Source organism: Ambystoma mexicanum, chromosome 1p (assembly GCF_040938575.1).
Source record: "Ambystoma mexicanum isolate Mex_15411 chromosome 1p, UKY_AmexF1_1, whole genome shotgun sequence".
Taxonomy (NCBI): Eukaryota; Metazoa; Chordata; class Amphibia; order Caudata; family Ambystomatidae; genus Ambystoma; species Ambystoma mexicanum.
This window is the reverse complement of record NC_090921.1, coordinates 1,433,393,895-1,433,420,005: the sequence shown is the minus strand read 5'-3', so window position 1 is coordinate 1,433,420,005 and position 26,111 is coordinate 1,433,393,895. Positions and strand designations below refer to the sequence as shown.

At 41.1% G+C, this 26,111-nt stretch overlaps 1 protein-coding gene across 5 annotated transcripts in view; it reads right to left on the bottom strand.

Annotated features, from left to right (window-relative positions):
* The window catches only part of ZNF536 (zinc finger protein 536), a 1,807,595-nt gene that overhangs the window by 401,594 nt on the left and 1,379,890 nt on the right, over positions 1-26,111 (bottom strand). Inside the window, exon 7 of one of the 5 annotated variants that reach the window (XM_069607086.1) lies at positions 16,229-16,269. The exons of the other annotated variants lie outside the window; for them this stretch is intronic. Coding sequence (XP_069463187.1) covers positions 16,256-16,269 — 14 coding nt within the window. The 3' untranslated portion in view covers positions 16,229-16,255. The remainder of the gene's footprint in view (positions 1-16,228; positions 16,270-26,111) is intronic. 5 annotated transcript variants of the gene reach the window in all.

The following is a 26,111-nucleotide window of genomic DNA, read 5'->3' as shown; positions in this document are numbered from 1 at the left end:
GATAAATCAATCTTTCCATGTCAGCCAATTTTAACATTTCGTCCATCCAAACAATCACTTCTGGAGACAGTCTTGACTTCCATCCTGTTAATATCATTTTATTAGCCACTGAGGTACCTCTAAATAGCCATCTTCATGATAAGCCTTTCTGATAAGCTGCTGAAGTCCACAATTATTCTCAAAAGCATAGGGAAAGAAGCATTTTGCGAACATAAAGGCAAGTTGGCATTGAGCAGACACCGTTATGTAATTTGTAATATGTTTGTCAATGCCAAAATGCTTTTACACCACTGGGTAGATGCAATAGGGGATTATTCTATGCATCACTGGAATACAGAGGGAGGACTTGTTGTTCCAAGTGGTTAAGGAATTTCAGTATTTCCAGGGTGAATTGTGCAGGCTGGTGGCGATAGGCTGCTTTACTGATAGTGTGGGAAGGGATGCACTTTGGATGATTTGACCTCTTCCAGTGTATGTATTAGTTGCCACAACCTATTCAAAAACATAGATGTGGTACCCAAATTGGCCCCTGCCTTCCCTCTGCCCACTATTTTCTGTTAGTTTGTGCAAGTGCCCAGATTGAGCTCCTATCCTCTCTGTGTGAAATGCTGCCACACTTGTGACTTTTGTTGTTGGCACAGGCTGGGCTCATACGGGCACTGTGGTGCCAGAAGTGTTAGGGGTGGTGTTGTAGGTGCCATGTAAGGATCAGATGTGTGTTTTCATCTGTGAGAGAGAGGCTGTTTCTCAATGAGACTGTATGAGGGTTGGGATGAGCTTCTATTACTATCACAGACTCAGAATCACTGCTATCATTCTCCTCATCCTCAGAATTATTACTTTGCAGCAGCAAACAAAACTTTAAGCGATGGAAACTTACTGGTATCTCATGACTCCCTTGATCTCTTTTGGTCCACTCCTCAAATATCATGTAAACCTGCGGTTCACATAAGCTAACTTAAGAGATTCCTTGCTCTTCCTGCTCCTCCTCCAAAGTGTCACCATATGGCATATGTTCTGTCCATTCACTTTAAGAAACAAACAATGACTATTATCTCCTGCGTCCGGCCATCTCTCCTATATTCTCCCAGAAAAACAATGTATATGTGAGCCTCATACAAGCTGCCACAGGGAATCTATGCTCCTCCTGCTCCTCTCCAAAGTATCATCTGATGATGTGTCCGATTCACTCACTTCAAGAAACAGTCAGTGACTGGATTTTCTTTCCTCCTGAAATCTCTGCTTCTCAAGCCCACAAAAGAACCATAAGCCGGTGTCTCACACAAGCTACTCTCTGGGAATCTTGGCTCCACCTGCTCCCCCTCCAATGTGTCACATGGTGTCATGTGTCTCCTTCACTCACTTCACAAGAGGGCCACTGGCTTGTGTCTCACACATTACTCCATGCATCTTTTTTAATTCCTCCTACAAAAATCATGCGCATGTGAGTTTTGCACGAGCTGCTCTGAGAGACATGTTGCTCATCCCTCAAGTGGAATCTGATGCCATCTGTTGGCACATGTCTCTGTACATTAATTTCAAGAGACGGACAGTGACTTGTATCGCCCACATCCCTGAATCTTTGACTATCCCTCCCATAAAAATCACAGGAGCATGAGTCTCACACAAGCTGTTCTCAGGGATTCTCTGTCCTTCCTGTCCCTCTCCACAAATGTCACGCAATGGTATGCCTCTTATCCACTCACCTCACAAGATGATCACAGATCATTATCTCGCACTTAAGTCTACGAATATCTGCTACTTTCTCCAACCAAAATCATGCATGCATGACTCTCACACAGACAAACCTTAGTGATACTATGATCCGAATGCTCCTCCTCCAAGATTCACCCAATGGCAAGTGTCTCACCCAAGCACTTCAAGAAATTGAAACTGACTTGTGTTTCCCAAATACCCTCAATCCCAGCTACTCCCTCACACAAAAGTCACATGAGAGTGAGCCTCAAACAAGCTGCTCTCATGGCTTCACTGCTCCTGCTTCCAAGTGTCATCCAATGGCACGTGTCCCATCCGCACACTTTGGGCACTGATTGATATCTTCTGCCTCCATCCCCGAGTCTCTGCCACTTTGGCAAACATCAAATGGGCATGAATCTCGCACGCACTGCCCTCAATGATTCTCTTCTGCTCCCTCTCCTATTCACAGGTTGTACTCAATGGCATTCAATAACATGGCTCATCAACTCCCTTCATGAAATGGACACTGAGTTGTGACTCGTATTTATTTTATGTATTGCATTTGTTACAGGCCCAAACCCAGAGTTATCACAGCCTAAGTTACATGAGGCAGGCTTAACTGGCTACAGGATAAATACAGAATTACAGTTAATGATTACAAGGAGAGCTGAGATGTCTCAGGTCACTGCAAGGCATGGCTATTATACAGTACAAGCAGTGCAACACAGGCAGTGCAGGAAGCTGGGGGAGGGAGGGGAGTGAGGAGCTCGGATACCAGGGCAGACTCGTGGTTAAGACTTATTGAAGACCCAGGTTTAGTTGAGGCTCTTGAAACGCTGATCGGAAGGCTCATTTCTGATATGCAAGGGGAGGGAGTTCCAAATTTTAGGTGCAACTACTGGAAAGCTGACCCACCCTGCTCTGTTGCACTTGAATCTAGGGTCAAAGAGATGGGTACTGGAACCTGTTCTGAGGGATCTAGTAGTCTTCTTTAGAGAAACAGTGTTGTTCAGGTATAGTGGGGCTACATTAGTGATACATTTGTGAGTATCTCTTACTTCCCTGAATCTGTGGTAATTTCATCCAAATAAATCACACACGGGTGAGTTTTGCACAAGCTGTGCTGAGGAACTATCTACTCCTGCTGCTTCTCCCGAGTGTGAACCACACGCTTATTTTTCTCATGGTACATGTGCCGCTTACAGTCACTTAAAAACAGAATACCTTACTATCTAATCCTGCCCCCAGTAAAAATGCATGTTTTCTCCAGATTTCCATAGGTGCCACCCACCATCAAAAGTTACATGTGTGTTTCTCTCATAGTCGCCCTTACTGTTCACACTTTCACTGATTGCCTCTCCATGAACTCACCATATGACCCTTGTGATAGACCTGAATCATGTCTGCGGATGCTTGTGCTCTTGTGAAGACAGGTTTTGATTTAGAGGTTCAGGCTACAATGCTCCTTTTGGCATGGAAGAAACCCTGATTTGCATGTGGTCACATCCCTTCTGTAATAGCCACACAGGTTGAACAAAATGATCCATTGGGTTCCCCAGAGCAATGCCAGTGGTTATGAATGTTCAAATACATCCAGCCATCAACCTTCTCAAGTGAGATGGGTATGCCCAAAAATGGCTTGTGGACCTAGGGACATAAAGAGCCAAGCTACAACTCAATGTTGATCATTAATGATTCTAAAACATCTTTGGGAATTAACGTGGTCTAGTGCAATAAGGTTGTGATTAGCAGTTTGGGCTGCACTGCCCATTTCAGGGTCAGCAATATCAATGGTTATGACAACAAAACCTCATAAAAAAGACTCATAGAGCTGCGTCTTAAATTATATACATTTTAAAGGCATTCAATTTAAAGAAGTACTAATAATAGCATGGTTATAGTGTTTTGTGCCACATTCCTACTACATCTAAACTCTGTTATTATAGGCAGTATTCTTACCAAATGTTCTCAGAAGAATGACAAGCTTGATCTTCTTTGCAGGATTAAACATGTGTCTCACCAGCACAGTGGAGATGTCGGGGCTGTATGCTAATGCTAAACTAGTTGAGCTATCTTTTGATTTGATTTCATTTGATGTATTTATATTGCGCATGGCTGATGAACATAATCATATTTGGGTGCAGATGACTCATCAACCAGGTAATACAACACATAACCATTCAAGTTTAGCCTATATACAAAGAGGGGTCAGTGCAACTCCAGCACACACCAGAGTTTATTTAAATAAATTAGTCTTTAAAGGTTTTTGGAAGAAACTCAATGATTTGTCTGCTCGAATCTCTAGGGCTAGTCTGTTCCAAATGCTCCGTCCATAGACTGCAAAACTCTGGTCACCTCTGGACTCACAGGAGGACGATGTAACTCTCAACAGCAATTTATCCTCGGACCGGAGCAAGTGAGTTGGGCGATAGTAGTTTATTTTCTCTGCCAAATGGGTTGGAGCCAGATTGTTTAGGTATTTAAAAATAAGACAGAGAACTTTAAAGTCAATTCTGTCCCTCACTGATAACCAATGTAGGCAGCGACGGAATCCTGAAATATTTGATCGGACTTCTTAACCCTCACTATCAATTTCAGTACTGCATTCTGTGCTCTCTACAGTCAGTGGCATTGCTTAGCTGGAATTACTGCAAGCAGGATGTTACAATAACCTAATTGAGCATTTACTAATATTCCGACCACTGTCGCCTACTTGTCCAATGGTACATAGGGTAGAACTTGAAGCAGCAGCCTCAAATTATAGAAGATTGCCTGCACCTTTGAACTCAACGGAGCCTCACTGCTCAGAATCCCTGCCAATATGCAGCTTAATCTTGGTGGCTAGTGGGTGATTTGTTCCCTAGAAGTGGGTTAACTGCTTCCATAGGAGGTTTTGGCCAAACAAGAGCACCTCAGTTTTCTAGGCATTGAACTGAAGTTAATTAGCTGACATCCAGTTAGTAGCCTCCGGACAATCCTTCACTCTATGTGCCTATGTTGACATATATCTGCATATCATTAGAATAGGACCGCAAGTTCACCCTATGTTTCCTCAATATGTCCATCAATGGGCATAGATATAAATTGAACAGCAGGGGAGAAAGGGATGATCCCTGGGGCACACCGCAAGTCTATACCAGAGGGGCATACACCCAGCCTCCCAATTTAACCTGTTGTTGCCTTCCTGATAGAAAGATTCAAATCAAGCAATAGCCTGCTTTGACACTCTACCGATCATGCTAAGTTGATTAATCAAGATACAGTGAGCCACCATATCGAAAGTGGCTGAGAGATCCAGCATGACCAACAGGGTTCGATCTCACTCATCCACCACTTGAGGAGATCATCCCAAGCTGACAGGAGAGCCATCTCTGTACCAAATAATGGGAGGATGCCAGATTGCAGGGGGCCTAGGAGCGGCTCCTTTTATGCGTACTCCTGTAGCGGTGTTGTGACTACCTTCTCAAGTATTAAATCCGGCCAAGGAAGTCCTGCTATTGACTGGCAATTATGAAAGAGCTCTGGGCCCAGATTAGGCTTCTTCAGGAGTGGTGTGACCATGGATATTTTCAGCTCTGGCTGGACTGACCAGGAGACAAATGACTTATTCACAAACTGGGTCATATACGGTGTACTATCCACTGCCAGTTGTTTTTCCACCCATGCTGGTAGGGGAAATAAGGTGTTATTCGTGGGTTTCAGCCCTTCCAGGATAACCTGAATAGTCTCCTCCGAATCTGTAGAAAAATGTAAATGAGATGCATGGTCAGAGTTGTTCACTAACCCCCATACAGGGGGCAGAGTGAGTATCCTTCCCACCTTTCAATATCCACAATTAATTAGCAGGTATTTGTTCCAGAATTCCCTCGATTATTTCTTTGAAAAATGTATTGAAAGTGTTAGCCTGTACTAGAGACGCCTCCAAAGGAAAAGCACATGGTGGGGGACAAAAGTTCAAGCTAACAGAGAACAGTTCTCTTGGCTGATTACCAGCACTAATATTTTTTCATGCAGATAATCAGCTTTGGCTCCAAAAATAGCCACTTTATAGTTTTTCAGAGCAATTTTTACTTCAGCAGCTCTTCAGTTTTTCCTCCATTTCTGTTCCTAGGCTCTCAGTTGTTTACGAGGTAGGCTTACACCCTGCGAATACCAGGTCGCAAAGTTAAATCAACTTGACCACAAGGGACTGAGTTGATCATTGTTGTGCTATTTTTTAGTTTGCCTTATTCATGTGAGGAACAGTTATAAACTCATAGTTAGTTGAGATCTCTGAATATTTAGTTGGTGGTAGATAGGTTTAAGCCCCAGTGGCATCTGTTTATACATTCACACAACGTAGTGATATATGGAATTTTATTTAAGCAGAATACGTCTGAATTGGCAGTCAACAGAAATCTTCAGACATGTCTTTTGTTTTACATAATTTTATGATTTTGCGAAAAAGGAAATATTTGGCAGAAAGATGCAGATGTGCATGGGAGCACGACATGCATGACAGTCTCACATTCTTGTGTACAGCTTCATGCTGGCCTCCTACCGTTTCAAGCTCTGTAATGACTATAATTTAATGGTCATGGATTGATCTACCTCAGAAGTGCGAGGGGGATACATTGGCACCGACGTGTGAATGTGAGACACAATCAGGAGTCTGAAGAAAGGGCTAGAGATGCTGAGCTATTTTATCTTAGTGTTCTGGGGCAGACAGATATTTTAGGTATGTGATATAAATAACCTAGCAACCTGAATTACTACAGGACAGGCGATAGGAGAAAGAGTGATGCCACGGGATCCCTTGCTTCCTTTGCAAAATGGGAAAATGGATGAAGACACAGAAGCGTTTTATAATGGTCAATCCACATTGGAAAACACTTTGAATTAGGCCCATAATATCCATAACTTTTTATTGTATCTGTGCTGGAGGGACTGTGGTACCCATTCATCATTAATGTGCTCAATTTACCAAGCTTTACCAGCCACTAGGAGCAGTTTCCATGCAGCACCACATACAGGAACTCTTCCATGATGAGTGCTTACATGTTTTAGGTGCCCAGTAAACCTAACTTTGTAAACTCTGACCCTTCCTTGGTGATAAATATAGTCTGTCTAGGCTGTCCCTTTTGGTGTGTGCCTTCTGGTTAGCCATGCCATTTCACTGGCCCTGCCTTGGTGACCAGTGTCTCCTTTCTAGGTACTCCCCTGCAATTTTGACATCTCAAGTATTCAGCCAATTACTGTTTCCTCTCTGGGTGGGCCTTTGTGATGACTTTCTCTTAACTAAGCCTGCTTAGATGATTACTGGCTTTTTGGCTGAATGTCTTCTCAAACATTTACTCAATAGGTGTCTTACAAATTACCAGTAGATTAATAAATAAAAATAAAATTCGAGACACAAATGTTACTTTTTGTATATTTTAACATAAGTATATTACACAGTAAAGACATCATTAAACAAAACATATTGCACACCTTGATCAAATTAACACATAAGGAAAATGCAAGATAGTAGCTGAAATACACGTGGGAAAAGGGGGCTATTGAAATAGCTATTGCCTTGAGTCCAGGGGTCTGCAACGTTTGGCTCATCAGATGTCATAGACTACAAGTCCCATCAGCCTTAGCCACTCTAGTCAATTGTGGGGGATTATGGGGGTGGTTGTCCATATATCTGGAGAGCCAAAGGATGTAGACCTTTGGCATGGGCAAAGCTGTCCAAGTTGCTGGAAAACATATCAAACACCCATGTTGTAATCTCAATAGCCTCTGGCTACTCCCAGGGTCAGGAAAAGGTGCTGAAACTAGCTAGGATTAAATCAAACCCAGACATGTCAAAACCCACATATTAAGAGAGGCTAAATGAGAGGACAATCCCTGTTAATCCAATTAAATAATCCACCCCATAATGTATAGAAGCCAGATGATCAAACCTTTCCCCTTGTGCAAACAAAATAGAGCAAATTAATTTAGCACCAATGTTGCTGCTTAGGTTGTAGGGAGAGGAACAAACAAGTGTAGCCCCAATGCATATTATTTAAAAATATGTTCATTGGGCAAACAATGAAGCAGGCAGTTTTATTTTCTATGTTTGCTGCATATCATGAAGATAAGTATTGTTAACGCATTAATTTTTAGGTTACACAGCAAACATAGTAGAACACAATCGGATTCCTTTTTGGCCTTCATAGAAACCTTTTTTTTATCTCAACAATCAGATTGTGACACAACTTGTTTGCTCCATTCCGTATTATAGAAGCACATGCTCAAATGTAGCCCCGGGGGCACATTTTACATAGTTCTTCCCCTGAAATTCTGGTAAGAACCCTGCCATGAGTATATAGGATCTGCAAGACTATTGGTCAATATTTGGCAGAGGTTGTGCTAATGCATGGCCAAAGGGAAGGTATGCAGATGCAATGGCTATGTTAATGTGTCCGGAACCTGGTCTTCCAGTTCAAAAGCAGCTCACACAACAAATGCCAAAATAAAGAATAAGCCCAACTCCCCATGAAGAGCCCTTTAAAAGCTTGGTAAGCTGATGCACCCTTGCGTTTGGGGTTTGGTAAGCTAATGTCCCCCTGAGTGTTGGTCGTTGCTGAATAGTTTTTTTTTAGTTTGATCAGTGGCACCCTCTACGTTCATGGTGATGATTGCCTGGACCCAGAGTATGGGCTGCATGTAAATGATTGCCAACCCCAGAAATGGCCCTGCTTTGATTTTAGACCTTTGCGCAGTTCAGTATGGAAAGCCAGCGTCTTTCAAAATTGTGAGGTTTATGGAAGAATTTTGTTTTAATTTTTGGTTAATAAAAGAGGGTGGGGGTCATAAGTACCACCCTAGTGAGAAAAGAATTGCAGCTTGCTTTTTCTTAAAACAAATTAGCATAATCGATCTTGAAAGGGTACCACAGTGTAGATGGGCCAACTCGTATTTAGTAGTAAATTATTTCAGGGTACTCCTGAGTTAGCACAAGGATCATCATGAAACCCTAAATGAGAGAATATGTGTTAGCCGATTTACAACATAATCTTATCAAGTCTGTTAGCTTCCTATATATGTAAAAAAAAACAAATAAACTATTTTTACGTGATTCAGTGATGTTGTTTGCAGAGTTCAACTTTTGCCAAAATGCTACGTGGAAACCACAGTACTGTTTCTGATCTAATGATTAGAATACACACCCTTTTTCAGTGATTAGACGTGAATGAACACCTCGTTGGTTCACAATGAAATGTTCACCCAGGCTGTGAAACTGAAATTAGTTGTTTTGAAATGTGCAATTGTCTGAAGCACTCACCCAACTCCCTGAGCTACTTAACCACCTATTTCACACAGTTATTAATGTATGTATTGCTATTATTCTCAAAAACTGCCGGGAATTAAATGCAAGAATATAGAGGCAAGGGACTAGAGGCCTGCTCGGGAGAACAGGAATGATGGCTGCTATAGGCTAAAAGTGCTGCATGATCACTTTTCCCCATTTCATAATTTGCTGTAATAGCCCTTCATGATACGTCTACATAAACGTGATAGTGTTACCTTTCTGATTCTGTACTTTCTTTTGGTTTCTTTGAGATTCATCGGATGCAAACAGACTGGCCTAAAGACTTGCCTAAGACACTGGCCTGACAGCTGAGCACCCATGCCAAGTGATGTCGCAGAGCAGAGTGCAATGCTGGGAGGCCTCAGACTGCCGGGCATGAATAGCCCCTCCTGAGAAGTGCACAGTGGTGACGCTGCTGGCTCAAATCCCAAGGCTGCCAAAGCCTGCCTCGCAGAAACAGCCTGCAGTTGCGAAATGTACTTTCTTACCTCTGTTCGGCAAAACGACCCGTTAGTAATCATACGTGCTGTTTTATGGGTGTAGAATAGATTTAGCTACTCCATTGTATATAAGGATGAGCCAGGCCTGGGAGGGGCAGAGCAGAATGCAGCCGTCCTATGCACTGGTGTGTGTTTCTAATACAGCCCTTTTCTCCCTAGTTCTGGTCTCTTGTGTATTGTTTTCCGAGCGCCTGGAATGCCTGAGGTGAAATGGCGCAACTGGATGAGCACTGGTATCATGGGGAGCAGGACGAGCCTGTAACAGTCAGTGCCATTGATGGCTGTGGTTCATCAACTCTCTCCTCCAAAAACTGTGCCCGAGCTGGGATTCTCACATTATCAGTCAGTCCATGCGATTTTTCCTATTGTGAATTGTGTGCTTCAGGTGGTTCACATATGGTGGGGGGTACATGTAGATAGATAAACACTGTGCCTCTTTAAGAAAACCTGGAACAGCAAATGCCTCACATCCAAAATCTGGCACTGTCTAAATGGGTATATATGGCTTGTGATTTGATTGCATTTTACTATTAGGTTGAAGGTTGGGACAAAATAAATTAGCAGAGATTCCAGTGAGCATTACATGTTCACTAGGGTTTCATGCTTGAATTACTCTCACAGACATATGTGACATACTAAAGTCTGTGGTCGCTATAATGTTCCCACAATGCTCCTTGATTGTATGCAAATGACTGGGAAAGCACATATCTGCTATGTACCTTTTCTCATAGGTGGCAATTTGTATAAAATGAGGATGATGTTTTCTCTGATTGAATTGTTTACATATTAAGCGAGAGTGACAGGGGAGCAATTCATTTGCAATATGCATGCTGGATGACAACAAGCCCGCCTGAGAGCATGCAGAGTGACCTGCAATACCTTTGCTGGGTTTCACGGTTTATTGTCGGGGGTCAGGTGGCACCTCCATTAAGCCAGTTACATCACTATTTAGGCCACACCCAACATTTAGTCAGGCCACCCTGTTTCGAGCCACCCCATCAATTTTGCATCTTATTTAAGGCACTGGGAGGCGCAGCGATCACAGCAAAACAAAACTGTGTCCCAAGTGAGTCACCGGAAATAAGGCCTCAGCAGAGGCAGATGGGGTTCATCTCTAAACGATAAGATCCCAGAAGTAGCTGCTATTTCTTAACGAAATTCAGAACCTTGATTTTTGGAAGATCAATCGAACTGCGAGACGATTGCATGCTACAGGTTTTATGACATTTGTTCTGGCCGATTTCTCTGTTTAGGGTCTCTTTGGAGTGCTTTTTTATGTTATCAAGTAAGGGGAAGGCTCCATAACAGGGGGGATTTAAGCCTTGTATTAATTGCACACCCTATCATGCTGTGATGGGAGCTCGAACATATGCTTTAGATTGTGAAACGACGAACAATTTTGAGTTCATGTTCTAAATATCTCTTTTGCTCATGTACGGGTAGCTGCATAATAAACTATCAGAAGTTACATTTAACGTGTCCTCGAGGACCGCGGACACGTTAAATGCATTTTCAAGTGGGGTCTCTACACAAGCCCTTCCAGTCTTTCGCTACTAGCCTACCATTGTTCATTACAATAAACATTACATTAAAAAAATAAAAACGTTATGTTGAAAAATACCACTGCCTTAAAATCATAATTTGGTTTCTTGTATATAAAAGGTAATTGTTCGTTTTATGATAGTGTAACTTATTCTTTAAAAACAGAAGTCAAGATTCTCTTTTTTAAACAAAAACATCAATTTTTTTCTTATAAAGATGTGTTTTTTTGTTTGTTTTTAAATGTTTTTCTTTAACTGTTAACCAGCTCGGCATTCATGGATGCTGGATGAATTTGTTTTCTCTTAGGCCTCTAGGTGGCGCTGACACCACGTAGTTTGAGCAACCAACACAATGAAAACATTAATTTACCATGAGATAATTTTTGACGTAAATGTAAAATGGTGCCCATTCGAACTCAGTAATGAAGCATGGTGCATTTCTACAGCTCCTAATTTGACTAGTTAAATGACTCCATTACGTGTCTAACAGACAGAAGCAAATAATTTCTGGTCAGTTGAGGCTCACTTATCCATATCATTTTGCTCTAGAATTAAAGTCGCTAATCTACAATTTCTTTGTCTGTGTTTTAAATAATGCTCTGGCAAACACGCAGCACTTTTGGTGCACCGATACAATTGAATAATTAAAGCTATCCTGGGCAGGTGCATGGAAAATGTTCTTTGCGATACAAAACTCTAAAGTGGGAATTCAAAATACATATATATTTTGTTGAATATGTTTTCTCTGTATTGAGTATGGTTCTCCATTTTGCAAACACATTCCCATCGCTCAAAACCACACTTGAGCGTCGTTTCCCTTTGCATCTCCCCAACACCCAATATACAGACCCTAAAAGTGTTTCAGCTGTCACTCTTGTCATAAGCCTCAGTACAATTGAATACTGCCTTCACAATTGGCACGCGATGAATAATTTTTCAGAGTAAAATGGATACTATATCGAGTCTCAATACCGCGCAGACAAATGCTTTTCCCTTCCTGCTTAAAAAAACAAGCCCGGAATTAAAGCGTATCGGTTTACAGACATCACACGCATATTAGTGGGACACAGCTGTTTGTCGACCACTCTTAAGAGCCACATGATTAAGTTATGGGATATCAGATAATCCAAACCCATTTCCAATTGGCCGCTTCTCGCGCACAGAGATGCTTTTTAGTTTTAGTTTATCTAATGACATAATGTCATATTTTATAAATCTGTCAGTAATTACTGGCCAACACCTGTGGTTCTTTCTTTTTAAAAAGGGGAACGCGTTCTAGCTGAACAATGGAAGTATAAACAGCGTGCATGTGTGATTTCTGAATTCTCTGAAACGCTCCACAGCTGGTGCCATGTATGCGGAATGGCTGGCATTGTACGCTGCCACATGCCTATCACCCCCACACTAATTCAATCACATGGCACTGCATAGCGTGCTTAGGCACCTTATCTGCACTTATGTATATATATTATTTTGGGAACAATAAACGCCCACAATCTGCCAATAAATAATGCTGTCAAAAGGCCGGTGAAGGCACCCATCTGCTTTAGCACATTCCATGGGCATTACCAAGCAGTAACAGCCCTCGGCCCAAGTTAAAGGCCTGTGTGAAGCGAGGGCATTTAATGAGAGTCACTGGGCGTTATAGTCTGGTAGTTGCCCGAGGAGGGTGCAATATGGCTATTGGGGCATTCCACCCAGTGAGGGTAGAATGTCCTGTTTGCAACAAAAAGAGACAAAGGAGACGCATTGGAATGTTGGGCCAAAGGAATTAGGCCAGCTGTTACTGCTATGTGCCAGTGCAGTATCTGCGATGGAACTGCCATTATTGCAATGCTCTTATGGTGGTTATATGGGAAGGTACAGACATAGCCATGGAACGTGGCAAAGATTCATCGAACATAACAAACACGGCTTCTATAAGCCTCGTCCAGATATCATTTATATATATATTTGATAGTAAATTAATTGAGAGAAACCCGTTCCACAGCTTTGAAACATCTGTCCTAGGAGGAGTCAAGCAAATGTGCTTATATTTTTCCTGGCATTTGTGCACATTCTTTACAAGCTCTGCACGTGCCAGCATTGCACAAGGTGTCTAATACGAGGAATCTATGCTGCCACCCATTGCTGCATCTGCAATCATCACAGGCACCCGGGGGCCCACAGCGACCGCCTGCTCGGCCACCTAGACTCCCGGATGACCTTTGGCAGCGGTGGCAGCAAATGGCTTGTTCGTTTCTCTTGGTTTGCAGACTTCAGGGACAGTATAACTACTGGACGCAATTAAATAGCGCCATCCAGGTGATATTATTATTGTTATTATCATCATTACCATGGTATGTAGTGCGCGCAGACCTCGCTTTGAGAAGCAACGGAGCACTTTACAGAGGTGTACAACATTACAGATGCATGACAGAGCTCGTTTCAGAGGTAACAACAGAACACATGTACAGCGGGGGGGGGGGGGGGGTAGGATATAGACGGGCACAGAAGAGGGGCACAGTTGTACCAGGTGGCAGGGAGAAGAGGGGCGGACATCGGTGGAGCGGGCGACATGATGGCCTAAGTTCAGTGATTATGGGCAAAGGCGGCACTCCAAAGGAAAAGGAAACAATTGTTTATTGCAGGCGCCTCTTAACCTGTGGCTTGCCAGATTTCTGCGTTCCATGTGTTAAAATCCCAGTTAAAAATGGCTTTGGACGCAGAAAGGCTGTGGTTTTGCTGCCACAATCCATGTAAAGAATGCGAGGGCAGCCCCGCAACCCAGGCTCCCCTTAAATGATGTAATGGGGTACACGTTTAATGGGTCAAACCACAGCATTTTTGCCACGATTTTTGTACTGGTGACATTTTTGCAGCAAATGTATCACTGCATACCTATTTCTGGGACTACGCTCTCCATGATCCATCACCATCAATAATGCTGGCTGGGGCCGATGTGAGAACATTGGGAGAGCCAGAAGTTGGAGACCGCTGGAGCCGGTTCAACACTCATCACTCCTGCTTCTAAGAATGGACACAGGGTCATTCCTTCCAGTGACCAATATCGAAGTCAATAACATTCTCAGCTGCTTGTCACCCACGCCAGGCTTCAGGAACAAATCCTCCAACCTTTTCAATAAACAGCACCTGAGAAGATTGTGAAACATCTACCAGGAGTGTATTCCTGGGAATAAGTGTTCAAAGTGCAAAAAGACATGTTCCTTAGAACGCAGTGGAACCTGCGTCCTTTCACCAGTGATGGGCTGCCATGTGGTCTCCCTCTTTCTCTGCAACTGCACAGGACCACTGCATCCAATCCAGTCTTGTTTCTATTCTCGATAAATAGCTTTGCCAATTTTCTGACACCTGCCCATAAGGTAGGTCAGCAGACAACCTGATCAATTTGGTGGTACGCCATTCTTTAAACTTATTCTCATATTTTTCGTTTTCTATTTTTAAATATGGAACAAAAACACTACATTCTAAATATAGAAGGGGGTCATTAAATTTTGTACATTGATGAAACATCATGCGCCGGCTTCCTTTCCTTTCCTTTCCATTTCAAAGGACACATAATGCATACTCACGATTAGAAACCACACAATGACACTCTGCACTCAAGTTTAGGTTTGTGTTGCTGAAAACACATAGGGCCTGATTTACAAACGTGTTTTTTCAACAGGAAAATCCCATTGACAAATGCTTTGTGAATTAGGCCAATCATGTCTTTGACTTTCACAGGAACCCCCCCCCCCAAAAGGTGACCCCTATGATTGTAAATATGTTTTTGTTTTATTTCTGTTTTCAGTGCAAGAGTGTTTTAACTCGGAAAACGAGTGCAACATGCCCCACTGTCCTGCAGCGGTCTGCCAGGTCTCAGTAGGGCAGTGGGCCGTGTTGGCCCTGTGAGAGATGACAGAAGCCTGCCCTCCTCCACAGGACCCTAATTGCAGACCAATGAGGAACTGCAGCAACACTCGTGAAGTGATTTGCAATTGTTCTTAAGCACAGTGCAGTAGCCAGAGCTAAACCAATGCCACACATTAATTGGAAAATAGAGTCCCTTATGTTCTGGCACATTTGAAAACTCATGTATATTCAATTTGCACTGCCATTAAAATCATAGCCTACCCCCTCGCATCTGCGTTGCCCTCTTAACCTACCTATCACCTCCCTGCTAGCTAACATGTTTCCCTCGCCTCTAACCTGCCTCTGCCCCTCACTTCTTCTGCCTCCACTCTAGCACTTCACCCATCATGGTCAGATCCCAAGGACAGCTGGCTGTACCACCTACCTGCACTTAAAAAAAGCCAATGTTCCTTGTCCTTAATCTATGCATGTCCACTTACGTATTCTCCCCAGTGACTGTTGCATTTACTCCCCTCCACAACCTGGTCAGAATGTCCCTCAAACTCACTCCACTGTAAGAAGCTCACCGCTTCCCGTCAATTATGATTTCTTCTCTAGTGTATGTTCTTTTGTGATCAAAAGAGCATTGATCTTCCTGTATATAAATATATACAATAAATAAATAAACAAATACATACATCTTCTAAAATAAATAAATCTAAGGTGGATGTGTGATTCGACAAGGGCATACTATAGTTTAAAGTAAAAGCGACTAAACAAAAGTCAATTGAATGCTACCACATTCACAGGTGTCCACAAAAAAAGTGCAAATGTAGACTACTGTGTAGGCAACAATCAACACATAAGCAACCAGGAAGTTTGTATTTTTTTATTTGTATTTATTGATTTATAAAGCGCCTTACACCAAAGTGCTGTACAATGGAACAACCATAATTTTAAGACAGAGACAGAACAAATGATGTGATCAGAGAATGCTAAACAAATCACACAGCATGTTACACCTTCCTCATTCAGGTTTTATGCTTTGGCTGAAGATACATTGTTAATCAGGACACACTTTGGGTTTTGTGATAGGAGAAGTTTCCCTTAAGGAGATTGCTTCAGCCACCAAGCTCGTGTTTCTTTCCATAAATGATTAAATCAACGACTTGCCTCAATTCATTCCGCAAAAAAAAGAGTGTGTGTGTTTACACATACAGGCAATAAATAGATATGAAAATAAACAAAATGATGAGCAATAAAAATATGTTTGATTTAACAAAAAACAAAACAATAAGTAAATGTAAAAAAGAAAAAAATAAGTTTTAAAATACCTGAAGGGATTTTCTCTTGAAAATCAGTCATTGACAACCATCTGTCAGTAAGACAAAAGAAAGTACTACATGTCAAACAAAGAAATGACCATGAAAGCAACATGTGCATAACAACACAACAACGAGCATTATCTAGGTATAGAGTTTGGTAGAATTGCATCATATAAAGAAAACAATGTTTTAAATATGTTATTGTCTCCAATGTACGGCACTTATTTTTAGATTTTAAGCGAAACTATGATTTCTTTTCAAAGTAATCGAGAATGGGGTTAAATACATATTTGCAGCGATTTCTGTAAACACCACCGGTGTCATACTTGGAATTCGGTGTGCTGATACAGACTAACAAAAGGCCCAGTGTACATCATTCCAGAGAGTAAGGATCATTATCCTGCTATCCCAGGGCAGCCATTTTATAAATGCATTTTAATTTAGCTCCACTTATACAGGCAAATTAGTTGCTGTTAATAGTTTCCTGTAAAGCCGTTTGCGATGTGACTTGTGGCGGGGTCACTATGCTGAATGCTAAAGGACTGATTTAAAATGGGGGCCTGTCATTTAGAACGCTCCCAGGGAAGTTGCAGAAAAGTCACTTATGATGATTCAAGACATTAGCAGAGTGAGCAGAAGCCCTTCACCCTTAACTCTGCTCCCTAAAGTAGCATGGATAAATAAAGCTAAAAGTGAGGGCCCCTTTCCCGATGCCAGGAAGAAAATCTGCTTCTAAACTGGCAATGTTTGCATGTGTTGGATTATTTATAATAATTCTGCACAAAGCTCAGACATCTTTTACATTGAAAAAACATCATCGCAGGGCATTGCTTAATTAATAAATGGATCCGTTCTCTTCATTTACCTGCAATTGCTTAGAAACAATCGCAGCTGGATGAATGTTTGAATGCATAATGAGATGTATGTTAGTCACATTACTTTCTAGCACAGTCAAGTAAAACACAGGCTGGTACAATGGTTTGCAGAATACAGTGTGGAACTTCAGCAGGGGATAATGGATTTACGCAAATCCCTCCCCCCACCACTCCCTCGCACCTCAGCTATGTCATTAGATTTCCAACCCCTTCCAAGAAGCAAGTAGACTGGACTCTAAATGTTTTCCAAACACGAGGAAGTGTGCTCAGTAAAATGGCTGCAGTAGAGATATGGAGTATATAAAGGGTCAAGGGGGCCTCTTTTTTGTGTTTGGGGGCCTGACTCTGGAGGTTAAATGTAGAAGAACAGAATACAGAATAGAGTCAACGGCTACCCCTTTCATAGACGCACAGGAGGTGCACCTATATAACAGTGAGGATAGCTTACATATATGCTAAACCAAGGATCACATGAGGGAAGGCTGTATCATAAAACAAAGTTTAATTGAGAATTTAACAATAAAAAATTAGGCAAAAGGCCTAAACAACAAAAATAATAGAAATACAAAGGTAACCAAGACAATTAGTGGTGGGTTAGTAACAACTAAGTGCAATTTGTTGTGCTGCTTTATCAATATCCTCACTGTATTATAGGTGCTCCTCCTGTGCGTCTATGAAGGCTGTAGCCGCTGACTCTATTCTGTAATCTGCTGTAGACATCTCCCAGAATGTTCTCAAGAAAACTTAGGGCCTAATTTACAAAATCCTTTTTCAACTGCTTTCTTTCCAATTGAAAAACGCTTTTTGAAGCAGGTTCTTAGTGTCGAATTGTTCTAGCCTACTGGTTGTGTGTTTGCTATAGATTATGTGTGGTGTTGACCAATCACTTAGAGCAGAATGTTTCAGATTCATTATTTATTTAAACACGTTTGGGAAATCCCTTCACGGTTTCCCTGCTCATTTTTGTGTGAACTTGTCAGTCCTCCCAAGGAATTGAAACATAATTGACATTTGGTTTAAGAACTGAGACGAGTTCTGGTAAAAGTACTATTGAGGGAAAGAGTGCCTAATTCACATAAGCCTTCTTCAATGGGATTTATATTCCAAAATGTCTGCAGAGCGAGAGGGCGCAGAACCCTGTGCTACAAATTCTTTTACAAGATGTATAACTTGAGCCCAAGTCTCGAGGTAGTCTTTAGTGTTCTTATCTTTGAAATTCTTCTAGTCCCATACATTGATTGTGCCATACATTCTAGAGGGTGTTAAGGCTAGAACAATCTTTGTAACCATTTACCCACTGTTCACTGATCCATTTTTGGTGGATCTAGTCAGGGTGTTTTGCAATACAAACCGTTGCTTGATAACGGTGAGCTGTGTGCATTCAGGTGCAAATACTCTCTTCTTTTTTTTAACAATCTTCCTTTTAAGTAATAGAGCATGTAATAGTTTGCACATTCTCCAAAAACAGACCCACTGTCATGCGTGCCGGGTCCTAGAAACAGTGGCACCAGTATCGGTGGAGGGGCCATTGAATATTCCACTACGTTTTTTCTTTCTACGTTAAGGTGGCGGTGTAGTCTTTCACTGCTTTCTGTTCGGTGTACAGACTGCCGGAAGGTACTTATTCCACATCCTCCCGGCAGCCCGCGCATTGCAATGTCGGAGTTTCGCTTTGCCGTACTTCCGTGTTTTCTGTTTCAGCGCTGCTATTTCTCAGTTTTTGCACTCTGGTGCTTTTCTGCCGCTGTGCCCTTTTCCATGGCGGTACCTCTCTCTCAAGCAATTTCTGACCTTTGAATTTCTCCAATTCGTCGCCGAACGTTTTTTCCCCGTTTTCACCGCTCGGCGTTCTTCCTCTGTAGCTATTTCATTTCAGTTTCAGTTATACTTACGTATCTCTTATTCCTTTTGCTCGGAAACCTTCCCGTGCGTTCTTCTATCTTACTCTGTTCCTCTTCTGTGTTCTACAGGCTGCTTCCTACTTGCCTACCTTTCCTTCCGCATAGAAGGACTTTGTTGCTATTTTACATCGTTGACATCTGTCGGAATTACGTTTCCTGCCGTGCTGATATCCGGAAACCATCCTGCTTCTTCTACCAGCTTCCGGAATCGCTACACTTGATCCAGCTCTCCTATCCAAGCTTCAAGTACCGGACTCCTCGGACTGAGGGTTTTTTTGTAGCCTATGGCTTTTTCCCCTTCTTTCTCACCTGTTTTGGCGGAGGGGCCACAGGAGGCTACAGCTCACAGGTGGCCACTGTGGCTTCCCATCGAAATAGGCTTCAATGATCCTCTTCACATCAATATCGTGAACCAATTGGGTACAATACGGGGTCCAGTTCCACAGGTGAGGAGTCGGAGGAGGGTAGTGGTTCAGAAGAAATAGAAGTGTATTGTGACAGTTCTGACACCCACTCATTACATGACAACCTGTGAACCGGAAAATCATGGTGTTTAATGCTAACACTTCAAAGAGGCGGTTTTATACCCCACTCCTCCGAAAAGAATCAGTTGGAATGCAGAGTATTACTAGCTGAAGTTCTAGAACAAAGGAGTGACAATTGTTAATGACTCCAGTCAAGCATTCCCACTAAGTCAGTGCCTTGTGTGGGGTTGCCCAAGGGAAGCCCTTATTTATATATTTTTATGACAAGTTATAATCTGGATGATGAACCCTTGTATAACGCCCCTCTCTTAGAATCCCCCTGACCCCACTGAGCCAAGAAGTAGTTTTTTTTGCAAATTAAAAAGGTTTATTTGAAAAATTAAACAATAGATATATATCACACTTTTATAAATACATTGATAATTGATAGCACACTTGTGAATATGAGCAGTAATCAGCAATAGGTAATCCTACAGTAGCACAGTTCTCGGTTACTTATGAATAAGAACAGAGGACTAAGGTAGCAGAGAATGCTTTATATGGTTCAAGGAAATGCAAGGTGGGACAGAAGGCAACACGGAAATAATTTGATATGATTTCAACAAGAGATAATGTGATCAATTTTCCTTTTGACAATTCACCCCCCCCCCCCTTTATGCAATATAAGGAAATTGAAGGAGAGCACACAGTCTTCAAGAATACCAACAAAAATGCAATACAAAGTTGCAATTCCCCCCCAGCAAGCTTAGAGGAACAGGGATGATTTTAAACGCAGGCAAAGTACTTTAAATGTGGTATGCAAAGAAGGGAAAAATATGCTAAAAATGATTTTAATTCCCTATAAGAGATTCAGGGTGGGTGATAGCTACTTTAAATTAGTGAAGGAGCACTTTAGCAATGCTCTATGAATGATTGTCAGGTTGCAAACGAATTTCAGCAAAGGAAAGCAAGAAGCTGCTATTTTGACAAGTGAAGAAATTTGAGCCAAATCGCAAATCGCGGCACTTTTTCTGAGTGCGTTGAGCGCAATTACAGAGGGACTATAAGGAGCAAGTTTCAAATGTTTTGAATCAGATTATTTTAAACTAAGAGATTGGTTTTTGCACAGTTCTGGCTGAGTACTCACACTATATTTTGGACAGGAATGCGACTTTGTCACGGATCGGATCAGGATTGGCTGCGGTTCTCTCGCCACTTGGTACTGGTTCTGCGCACAGCTATCTGGGTCAGCTCTCAGCACTGTACAGCGATCTGGTCTGGGTCTGGTCTCTCTGGATCTCTGGTCTCTCTGGATACAGCACTGCTTTCTGGGTCTGCTACCGGTTCTGGCAAAAGTTCTTGGCAAAGGATTCAAACGGCTTGCCCGGCAGTTGAATAGTTTGTAAATGATTTTGAGGCCTGCTGAAAAAGGATTCAGCTTGTGGATTCAGGCCTCTCTGCTACAAGTTCTGGAGTCTGGGTTCAAAGTTCTGGTCCCTGGAGATTGATGGATTTGAAGTCTGGAGTCTCCGTCAGCGTGCTGCGCAGGAATTCAGTTGAAGGTTGGAAAATGAATGTCCCTGCCTGGGTTCCAGTGGCTCTTTTTATGTCTTTTGAAAATGGGTGTGGATGCTAACTTTCATTGCCCAACCCACTCACGATTTGATAGGTCAAGGATTTCTCTTTGACCTGATTTGAGAAGGGAACAGTGAGTCAGAGTGATGAGGTAGGTTTATGGCCAGAGGGTCCTCCCCTTGTCAAATTGCACACAAATCTATATTTGATCCAAATACACATTTATCTATGTACCATTTTTCTAATATGATATGTCCAGTTAACATATTTTCGGTAGCACCAAACCATCCGATCCCTGTCTTTGTAGGATGTTGTGTCCACTTTTGACAGAATTCTTCCCTTTTCATCCAGATAACGACCTCTAAACCTTTCCAGATTTTACACAAATGTGCACAAGGGATATGGGTTTCAGATGATAAAGTGTCCGATTTTTAACATGCATACATTTGGAGTAACAACCTTATTTTCCGCTACTACTCCCCAGAACATACCACAGAGTCCTGACACCTCTTAAAATGTGCACAGAAAAATCACAAGAATGATGATATTATTTATATAATTTTTACAAGTCCGCACTATGAATTATCCATCTTTTTAAAATTATGCTCTGGCCCCAAAGGGGTGTGGTTTTCCAAAGCACATGGTGGAATTTCTGGTTTGTCCACTTCCCCCAAGCTCAGCTTGTTCACAGAGGCACTTCTCCCACTTCTCCTCCCACTTCTCCCAAGAGGAAGCTATTTTACGAACCCCCCCCCCAATATAACATTTGCCTGAGCCCAAAACAGTGCTTTGTTCAGTTTCCTGCAGTCCCCATATGCCACTCCCCTAATTCAATCATCTCCTTTTGGCAGGGGCAGCAGAATGTAACCAGGCCTGGGAACACAGATGCTGATCAAGTTTCAACTCCTGTCGGGGGTAGTTGTCAGGCATAATTCAATCTCTTTAAGCCAGGCTTCAGCTAAATGTCACTTTGGTTCCCAGTTTTCTACATTCAAACCAAACTTGCAATTTTTACACATGCAGCTAGAACACTGATTCTAAGTTCAAAACTATGACATTTAAACAATTTCAACCTATGTGACACTCAAAAGTGGTCACTCATTTATACTAAACATTTCAATTTTAGTGGCTTTAAACCCAAATTCACTTAAGCTGCTGACATCCCCAGCTATTTTCAATACATACATTAGACAATTACTTCCTTCCCGTCATTTCAGAATATAGTTTTACATTGTATCCACCTCTTAACAAGTCTTTCTTTGGCCAGGTTTGGGTTCATTTGTTCAATTTTACACAAGTGTCTGGTGGTTTTAAAACGCCGGCTTTCTGGTAGTGGTGAGTACCAGTATTGCACCCATTTTTGACATTAATAACAACAGATTTTGAACAGCACCATATTGCTTAGCACTGATTTCGCTCATGGCGCTTCTGGCCCCTCACGCTCACACTGGTGGGTGGCAGGTCAGGCGACCATTTTGTTGTGAACAAAGACTGCGCAGTTCTCCAGGATTCTGGCACAAATGTGTGCAATAATACTTTCATGGGAGGGTTTGAAAGAGGTGGTAAAGGCTCACAACTTGAGTAATAGGCAGGAGCTAAGTAATGGCCTTTAGCAAGGTTGGCAGGCCTGTATTATATAGTACACCCTTGCTCTGAAGGCATTATTGTCATTGGTACTCCAGAATAATGTCTGAAGTGCTAAGGTTTTCTTTGGAGGGGAAGAGCTGTTTCCTACATGGAGCAAAGGTGTTTTCCCACAAAATCACTCCACCTGAGATAGCCAGCATGGCATATAATTAGGAATGGGAGCTCCCCCTTTTCTAGTTTCATGGTGCCTAGCAGTGGGTGTCAATGGGTGTAAACAATGGCAAACCATGTAGGTTGGACACATTTGCTTTTTATTTACATTTTCTGGCTTGAAAGAGTGTAGAGGCATAGGCGGGAAATGGGGATGTGGTTAGATGGAGAATGGCCAATAGTGCATTCAGCCTTTAATGTAGGATTGGACCCATGTTCTGAGGAACTATTTTGACTCATCACCTAGCTCATGTTGCTGATATGAAATAACCCTTAAAAAAGGTTGCAGTTCTGCGCCTCTGCTTAAAGGACAGAGGAGGAAAGTCACCTGGCATGCAATCTCAGCCTTTGTTAAATAGGAAAAGCCATTAATGTCGAAAATGTACTAGTTTTGCAAAACATTTTTTGAATATGAATTGTCCTCATGCTCTCAAAATGTTTTTTTATTTATTTTTTATTTTTATGAAGGTGTTTTATTTGCATAAAAATATAAATATAAAATCAGCATATAAATATGTACGTGTTATTCACATATACAATCCAACATTATACTATAGAATACAACTTTTTATGTCATGTTCCTATGGATTTCTTGCCAAATGTAATAAATAGTAAAGTTCATCACTGCATTTTCTCCCGCATACAATAAAGCCCAGAATTGGTCACTGTGCAAATAACGCAAATCATATGACAACTTTGCATATCCTTTATTTTGTAGATATCAGTCAAAGACTTGCAATCCGTTAAAAGATGGCGAGAAGTCTCTCAGTTTTTCAGAGTCTACAAAATCGTTCTGTCATTGGAATATATTGCCACGCACTTGTCCGCCATAGGGTAGGAAGCTGTCATAATCTAAGGCACATTATAAAACATCTTACCTTCTTATTTTGTATGTTTTTATATGCGTACAAGGTGCATCCACTGGAAAACTTTGTAAAATATAATTAGAAAAGGATGATTTTTCTGACAGTTTGACACATCTAAAACTTTGATCGCATACAGCAGATTTTTTAAAAAAAATCTCTTTGCATTTAACAGCAAAGTTATCATCCACAGAAAAACTCAATCTATTTCATTTAGAAATATCTGCGTTTCCTTAAACCTTGGATTTAAAACTAAAAGAGAAGGATTTAAACCAATTTGATTTACAAAATAATACTAATTAGAGTTACAATTATTGTAATCTTCTAAAATGTTGAAATTAAAAATACACATAGAGATCTTTTGTCATGCAACCAAAGTAGTATGTCCTAGTTTGTTGCAGATGATATCTATAGGAACTGAACTGGAGAGGCTTTCCCCTCTAAAATACTTAACCATTTTTCTTTGTTTACTGTAAAGATTTCAAGGCCATATAAAGTGCTTGGGTCTATACAAGATGTTATATTATTAGTAGCCCTTCAATAGATTGCTCAACCTATTTTTAATATAAACCTCAATGGCCAGAAACCTAGCCATTGTCTTTTTTATTAAGAAGCTAGTTAGTGCCTCTTTAATTTTATTTGTCATTAGAATTCTTAGATACATATAAAACAAAACTTCTTGTAATGGCACTTTTCCAATTGCCCAATTGAATCTCTTTAGTCCTGAAGATCATAATTTTAGTTTTACTTAAATTAATCAAAAGACCATGGTTGGTAGAAAACTGATCTAATGTGGCTAAACTATGTTGGAGGTCTATAGCAGTTTGGTCCAGAACTACAATATCATCTGCATAAGATAACCAGACGATTGGGCGTTGACAAACTCCAGGAGAACTGTTTTTGCAATTTTTAAAAATATTATCTGTCTCAGCAATGCGAATATTAAATAGAATCAGAGCTAGACTTCGGCCCGGTTTTAATCCATGGTTAATCTGATTGTTCTCGCTTACGATACCATCTTCATTGAGTCTAATTAGTGTCCCAGTGTCTGTCTATAATGTTTTCACAAAATATAAAATCTGCAAATGCAGGCCGCCTTTTTCCATTTCTTTCCCACAATACCTGACAATTTACCGTATCAATTGCTTTATTGAAATCGATAAAACATACATACGTACTTTTAAATTTAGAAATTTATGTCAACCGTATAAAATACATTAGTGTCGAGAGATTCGAAAGTGTACTGATTCCTTTTCTAAAACCTGTTTGTTGGCACTTTAAAATATTTTCCTTGAGCAAATATTAATTAACATAGCATTAAAGCAACTGCAAAACAAATGTTGAGCTTGAGTCAATCGTGGCCAATAAGCAGTAGTTTGACGGCAGTTCACATAGTCCCTACTTATAAATCAGTACGAGCGTTGACTACTTCCAACTTTCCTGTATCCGCTCAGATTCAACAATCTCCTGAAAAATGATAAAGATAATATGAGCCCAGATTTGGGGGTTTTACTTGAACAATGCATTAGGCAATCCATCTGGGCCAGGTGCCAAAATCACAGACTTGATATTCTCCTTTGGAAAAAACAAATAATTCCTTTTCTGGTAATTTCCTATAATTAGATATAGGGGCAGATGCATTCTACAATACATATTGAGAATGTAATTCTTCCATGTGTCCTTTTTTAATAGGGTTAAGTTTACTTTTGCCTAAATTGACAATATTATGTTTATTATAGATGTGCCAGAACCTACGCTTTTCCTTGCCTCTGAAAACCCTATCACACAACTCTAATATCTGTTTTTGTTTGTTTCATGGCAAAATGCAATTGTCTTTTCTTGTTAGATACAATATAATCATATTCACTGTTCCTTTCTCTTACTTTAGAGAAGGACTTCTTTTGATATTTTTCAAAATCTTTATAGGGAGAATACATTCTACTATAGAGGTTCTCCACATTGAGTATCTTCAATTGGTCATAACATCCAATGGTTTCTTGTATAAGGTCATTACATTTTTAAAAAAGGTTTTTCCCTGTCCACATTATTCTTTTTTCAGAATTGTTAAAATATTTGGTCCCCTATAAGCCGTTCAAGGCTATTATGGTGAGGGTTAACTAAGGAAACCTCTACTACTACATGGTCACTAAGGACGTTTGGGATCAACTGAAAATTGTTTACCCTTGCATAGCCACCCTTGCATAGTCATCTTCATTTTTAAGGACAAAATCTATCCAAGAGTATCTATTTCCATTTGTCCATGTAGACAATAGGTTGTCTTTGCCTCCTTTAATTGGTTCAACTAGATTAAGCAGATAACAGTAGACCATTTATTAATTCCAATTTCCATCTCTTCAGCTTCAAAACCTATAGCTTGAGAACAGTAACAATTATCCTTGATGGGACCGTCATATGAA